General features: G+C 58.2%; 1 protein-coding gene across 1 annotated transcript in view; it reads left to right on the forward strand.

The window, feature by feature from the left end:
• GAS6 (growth arrest specific 6) overlaps positions 1-6,887 on the forward strand; it is a 24,994-nt gene that overhangs the window by 16,619 nt on the left and 1,488 nt on the right. The window contains exons 9-12 of the mRNA XM_046664169.1: positions 195-359; positions 1,498-1,666; positions 5,200-5,372; positions 6,625-6,853. Of these exons, the coding sequence (XP_046520125.1) occupies positions 195-359; positions 1,498-1,666; positions 5,200-5,372; positions 6,625-6,853 (736 nt within the window). The remainder of the gene's footprint in view (positions 1-194; positions 360-1,497; positions 1,667-5,199; positions 5,373-6,624; positions 6,854-6,887) is intronic.

Genomic DNA, 6,887 nt, shown 5'->3' on the forward strand with positions numbered 1-6,887 from the left:
GGGAGTCTCCTGGTCCTCGGTGGTGATGGATGTGGTCCCCCGAGGTTTGGAGTCTCCTGGTCCTCAGTGGTCACTGACGTGGCCTCCTGAGTTTGGGAGTCTCCTGGTTCTTGGTCTATATGGAAGTGGCCCCCCAGGTTGGGAGCTCCTTCTGAAGGTGTGTGCCCACCTCTCACAGCACTGGTTTTCTTCAGATCTCTGTTGAGGAGCTGGAGCGGAATCTGGTGGTCAAAGTGAACAAGGATGCTGTTATGAAGATTGCGGTGGCTGCGGATCTGTTCCAGCTCGAGAGAGGACTGTACCATCTGAACCTTACTGTTGGAGGCATCCCCTTCAAGGAGAAAGACCTCATCCAGCCTGTAAGTACCATCCTGACCTGGGGCCGGAGCCCAGGATGGGTCAGACGACGAGCCTTGGGCGTGAGCTACCGTAGGTTTGGAAGGCTAGTGTTTCCCAGAAATCAGCAGGCAATGCATGCTGCTGTCACTAACCCCACTCTCTCTCTATGACACTCACTTGAGATTTCATCTGAGTTGATAGTAAAATGTCTGTCTTGGAGTTGAGATAAAACACCATGAAATTATTCTTTAACAAAAAGAGCAGTCATCTTTTTTGCAGAAATTCCCAGGAACATTTGGGTTGTTAAGCCTGCCAGCATTTCCGTAGGGAAAAGACCTAACAGGGAGGTCAGTACTGGTGGTTTCTCCAGGTCCTGCCCCCCTGCCCACTACCGCGTGCCCGGCCCGCAGCCATGTTTCTCCGTCTCCTGCATGCTCATGCCACTGGCCAGAACGCTCGGTGTTGTAGTCATGGCTTCCACAGCAGATGGGAGAAATGCTCAGAGCGTGTGGAGGTTCAAATGGTGGGTGGCCTTAGCACCATCTTCCCTCTGGGGCCAGTGGAAGGACGTCCTGCAGGGACCTCGAGCATCAGACTGTCCGGGGCTTCCATCAGCCGTGGCCATGCACCCCCTCAGGCCTCTTGGTTTTGCAGATAAAGGCTGAGGGGCCTGATTGGCTCAAAACCATAGAGCAGGTGATGGCTGAGCTGGAATGAGCCTTCCTGGCCCCTGGACTGACTTTCCACGGGTGTGTTTGGGGGCCCGGTGAGACCACCAGGCACAATGGCTATACAAGTGTCTCCTCGTCCCGCAGCCTTTCAGACAGGCGGTCAGTGCTCCTCACTCTGTCACGAGTGAGGAACCCAGTGCAGAGGGAGGTGGTGGCCTTCACGACGCACGCGTGTGACCCTCACCCTGTGTGGAAGGAGGACCCACCGTGTGCTCTGCTCAGGGCCGTCCTGCAGTGAATCATTTTGTGAAGTAAATAACCTTCACGAATAGGATGTGTCCATTTTGCAGTGGATTTCCACACGCCTGGGCCAAGAGGGCGCCCCGTCCGTCTGACCAGGGTGGCACCAGCAGCCTGGCCTCCCGTCGTGGTGTCTGGGAGCGTGTGTGGCTCCAAGGAAGCCACGGGGCTCTCTGTGTCTTTCCAGATAAACCCCCGTCTGGATGGCTGTATGAGGAGCTGGAACTGGCTGAACGGCGAGGACACCGCCATCCAGGAAACGGTGAAGGTGAATGCAAAGATGCAGTGCTTCTCGGTGACGGAGAGAGGCTCCTTCTACCCCGGGACCGGGTTTGCCTTCTACAGCCTCGACTACGGTGAGTACCGCTCCTCTGCTGTGATGGTGGGACTTTCGGCCAATATACGCTAAAAACAGACAAACCTGGAAGGGCTTCCTACCTAGGACCACAGCATGGGGGATGAGCTGGTGCCCCCAGAGGCCTAGGGCTGGATGCAGGCCCCACCTCTCTGGGTGGCCGCGCCTGGTCTCGGTTCTGAGGTAGCCAGTGAGGAAGGAGTGGCAGGCGGCGAGGAGATGGCCCTGCTGGCCTGCGATGGTGAGATGGGCAGGCCAGGTGAGACCACGGGGATCTAAGAGGATGCTGTGCAGGAGGTTCTGAGACGAGACAAGCTTAGGCTCCCCCAAGCGGGTGGAGAAGCTCTCAAAATGTACTGGACCTTGCGATCGCCAGTGACTCACAAGGAATAAAAAGGGTAGCGTCTAAAAGCCGCGGGGTGGCAGCCTCTGGGACTCCAGTGAACCCAGATTTTGAAAGAGGGCCATCGGGGACGAGCAGAAGCAGCTGGCCCAGTCCCGCAGCTGCCAAGAAGGCGGATGTTCTCAAAGAGATTGAGGCTTATCCAGCCAGCGTGGGAAGAGACCAAGGAGCTTCTCCTTTACACCTGGAGAAATAAGACGGATGCAGAAGAAACAAGACTTCTTGAAGCTTCCGTGATCCTGACATGTAGCAGAAAGGCGGGACCTAGGGGCAGACTTCGGGGGGCGGCCCTGAGGGCTGTGTGGGCACGCCCAGGTTGGGTGTGGGGATGCTGAACATGGGCCCGGTTGGTTGGGAACCACCGTCCATCACTGGCGACCGTGCACAGTGTCAGTGTGGCTGCAGGAGGTAGAGGGTCGGCCCAGAGGCAGACCCGGCTTCTGCAAAGCAAGGCCCTTAATTTCTTAGAACAAAACACAACACAACGATCTCTGTCCTTCTGTTATCAACTTAGTGATGATCTGCAGTAGAAACAAGCAGTCCTAGCAAGCCAGTGAATGAGCGGCCACTTAAACACAAACTTTATGTGAAATGTGTTAATGTTTGAATCACATCTGTTCTCGATTCCCGATGATACAGACGCTGCTCTGAGGGCGTCCGTGTGACACTCGGGTCAGTGACGGACAGCTGCACAGTTCTGTTTGACTTGACTCTCAGGAGTTCCCCTAATCTCGTCCTTAGACAGGTTTAACGTCAATCTCTGTTTCTCAAGCGCACGCCAGCTGGCGCCCTGAGTTGTGGTCACTGTGCCTGGTTCACAGACCGTAGTGGCTTTGAGCTCGAGCCTCTTAGGCGAGCTGTGCACAGCCCAGGAGGATGCATATGCACAGGATCGTACAGACTCTTTCGGCCGGTTCCCAGCCCCTGCAGCCCACCGAGGGGCCATATCCAGAGCCTTGTCTGTCTGACCACAGGTGCCTTCCTGGGTCTCTGCTCTCGGCCGACACCCTGGTCCAGGCAGCTCTTTGCTCACTCCTCATGCTCCCTTCTCTGTAGCCCACTCCTGCACAGACTCCCAGCGTTGCTGCAACGGCCACCATCCTGGGGCCGTTTCTGGCTCTATGCTGCCCCTTTCCATGTTCCCACCCTGCGAGAGTCCCACTGGGGCGCCCCCAGGCCCTCTCTTTTCCTAAACTCTGGGGCTTTTATGGTCAAACCTGCCCCCCTGAGCCACCCCCCGCCTCCGGCTCATCAGCCCAGGAGGGCAGGCAGCAGCTCCCTCCTCCAGACCTCATACCACACGTCAGCACCGGGTGGGACCCCCACGCTCTGGGTCGGAGGAGATGGGGCTTGCTCCTCCCTCCTCTCAAGGCCTCGGATCACTGTCCCCGTTTGTGTCTTTGCGTTAACTGTCAGAAGCATCGCCATGTCATTGAAGGTAATTTTGAGAAAAGAACCATTCTCTCTTCATCGCACCACCTAATACAGAACACACGTCACTCCCTTACTCATCTCTATGCGCACGAACCTAGAACGTCGTTGAGTGTTTAATATAAATAGTCGTATATAAAGGTTTGATTCTTCTTCACTTAACGTGACGTTTTCACGCTGTAGCACAGACAGCAAACACTGCCTTTACTGAGCGTATCCTGGTCTGCTCGCCCTTCTTGCCATGTGGCTTTGATCTCTGAGTTCTCTGACAGCAAAGGCCACATGGTGTCTAGAACTCTAGGCATTTTTAGTGAATCCTAAACTCTACCGTCAGTGCCTGTTGTATAACACAGGAAAGACCGTCAGGAGATCACAGAACGTCCTCTTTTGGTCTGCAGCAGCTCAGAATGGGTTTGGACTCCCTGGGTCTCACAGTCTCAAGAGCCCTCGGCGGGAGGGGCGTGTGGCAGAGCCCATTCTGCGCCCAAGAGAGCTGAGGTGCTGGTGCCTTTAAAAACGCTCTGACCGCCAGCCATGGGTCTTACACCCCATCTGGGACGCTCACCTGCAGGGGACTCTCCTCTCTTCCTGCACAAGCGAAGGGAGAACCTGGCAATGGAGGAGAATGCTGTAGGGTGTTTTTTTTTTTTGGTAACTTTTTCTATGTGCAATCAATTCAATGAAGAATCATTGAGAACTGATCCTAACAGACCCCACTTAGGGATGGGGCCCCAGCGATGACGTGACGGGGCTCAAGTCTGGTGGGGAGAGAACTGGCTTGTGACTCTCCTGTGGGAGGGCCTCCAGCTCCGGCCACACTGACCTTGCTTGAGCACGCCCTGCCTGCACCCGGCTCCTGCAGGGCAGCTCCGTTGTTCTCGTGAGATAGAACACTTGAAAACCAAGAGGGCAGAGATCTTGGACGTCTTCAGCAGCAGGTGGTTCAAACGTGGGGAGGAAAGACAGGGTGTTCATCCTCAGACGGCCAGGATCCAGCCCTTCCCACCAAGTGTGCTTTTTGGAATGGTTTGTGCAAGATATGCATAGATAGTATGTACATATTTCATCCACATGCGTCATGTGTGATATATCACATCATTGGTGTCACGCATTTATTACACAGTTAGTATTACGTGTGCAGTGCATCCAAGTGACGAGTCCCTCCGTGGAGGCGTTTGGATAGTAAAGAAACTGCAGCCCAGCAGCTTCCGTTTGTGTCGCTCTTCCCGGCACCTCCGACCTCAGGGACCTGCCTGACCCCCAGGGACTGGGGGGTGGGGGGGGCGGTTGGGGCTGTGAACTCTAGCACCTTGTGTGGAAAGAGCTGAGTCCTGCGGCGAGGGAGCGAGGGCAACTGGGGAGGTGGACACCTGTGGTCCTGGGGGCCTTGGCCTGGGGTCACCAGGAGGGCATTGGGGAGAGCGGGTGCTGGCACGGCCAGGGGACACTGTCTCCTCGGTGGCCCGGGTCTGGGGGCTGTGGCCAGAACCTGTCACCTCCCAGCTGCGGGCTGCAGCTTGACAGTGATGGGGTCTCACAAGCTCCACATCGCGTTGTCATGGGGCCTCCCACCTGCTTTCTGCAGCCAGGCTGGCGTCTCCCGCGGCCCGGGAAGGGTAGGGAGCTGTGGCTCGCGCCCTCGGCTCACGCCTGCCTCTCCTCCATCTGTATGGCCTCATGGTGCGCCGCCTTCCTCGCAGCACGGACATCGCCAGACGTCGGGACCGAGACAACCTGGGAAATAGAGGTCGTGGCTCGGATCCGCCCCGCCACTGACACTGGGGTGCTGCTGGCGCTGGTGGGTGAGGACCATGCTATCGCCCTCTCTGTGGCCCTGGTCGACTACCATTCCACCAAGAAGCTTAAAAAGCAGGTACCACTTCTTGCCCCTGCATCCTGCCAGCAGCAGGGGGTCCATCCACCCTCGGGGCTCCAGCCACTGCTCCCGGATCGGGTCCCACACTCCCTGCCTCTCGGGGTTCTGTCCCACGCTCGCCTGACCCCCATGGGGGTCTGACCAACCACGCTTGTCTTGGGGACATTGTTGACCCAAGATCGCCCAACATGCCGTGGGCAAAGCCGTGGGGACTGGCATGACTTTCCCTCCTGTGCAGTTGGCCAGCCTGGCAGCGTAGAGCAGTTTCAATAGCCACTCGTGTTTACGCCAGATGATTTAGGTAACGATTCACATTCCAGCACCTCTTGAAAAGTCAGCTGGAAGGCGCGGCCCGGACCCTCTAAAGAGCATCGCTCCCGGGCAACACAGGCAGAGCTGTGAGCACGGCCGCCCCACCCCGTCCCAGCTGCTCCTTCCACCTGAGCTGTCCCCACCCCCCCTGCTGTCCCAGCACTGTGTAGCAGTCACCGCCTGGGGCTCGCTGTGTGCCTGGGGCAGCCAGAGGCGAGGGGAGGAGCTTCTGTGCTCTGGCCTCTGTCCCAAGTGGGGGACATGGCTGCCTGGACGGCACGCGGTCACCATCGGCCTGCTCTGAGGCTGGCGAGCTCGTCTGCTCATGGGGCTGGGCACCGGCTTGCCACCATCGCCGAGGACGGGCCACACACGACCTGAGCTGCTTTCCCACCAGTGCGGGCGTTTGGGATAAAGAGCTGGGGTCCCAACAGCTGTGGGGCCACCTGCCCCGTGGGGAGAGTGAGGGAGGAGAGGGCAGGACTGTCCTGTGTCGTCAAAGTGTGTTTCTGTTCATGTCATCAGGCGTGTTTCTGTCCCGTGTTGTCAGAGCTGTGTTCTGCCAGGCGTGAGCACCAGGTGGCAGGTCGGCTGCCTGCCGGCCTGTTTGTATTTGCCGCTGCCGTTGCCGTCCTGCATCACAGGCTCGTGTGGCCGTTTCTCGTGGGAGAAGCGGCCGTGGCCTGTGTCCTGGGTCCTGGACACACTAATGGCTCTGAGCCGGCTCTGTGTGGCAGTGCGCCCTGTGTGGATGGCCGACTCCGGGCCTCAGATGCCGCTGCTTTGTTTGTTCATAGTCCATCATGGGAAGGGGTTGTGGAGGCCTCATGCTGGCCCCTTGCTTTACACGTCTAGAAACTGAGGCCCACACCAGCGAGCGACTGGGCGCAGAGCCCGGCCCAGAGACCCCACTGTCTCCGTTGCTTCTCTCCTGCAGCTGGTGGTCCTGGCCGTGGAGAGCGTGGCCCTGGCCCTGATGGAGATCAAGGTCTGTGACGGCCAGGAGCACGTGGTGAGTGTCTCCGTGAAGGAGGGCGAGGCCGTGCTGGAGGTCGACGGCACCAAGGGCGCCAGTGAAGTGAGCCATGAGGGGCTGACCGAGAGCCTGGCGGTCCTCGGGAAGCACTTGCAGGGCTCCGTGCGCACCTTCATCGGGGGCCTGCCAGGTAAGGGCCGCCAGGTAGGGGCGTCCAGGTAGGG

This window comes from Equus quagga, chromosome 6, assembly GCF_021613505.1.
Source record: "Equus quagga isolate Etosha38 chromosome 6, UCLA_HA_Equagga_1.0, whole genome shotgun sequence".
Lineage (NCBI taxonomy): Eukaryota > Metazoa > Chordata > Mammalia > Perissodactyla > Equidae > Equus > Equus quagga.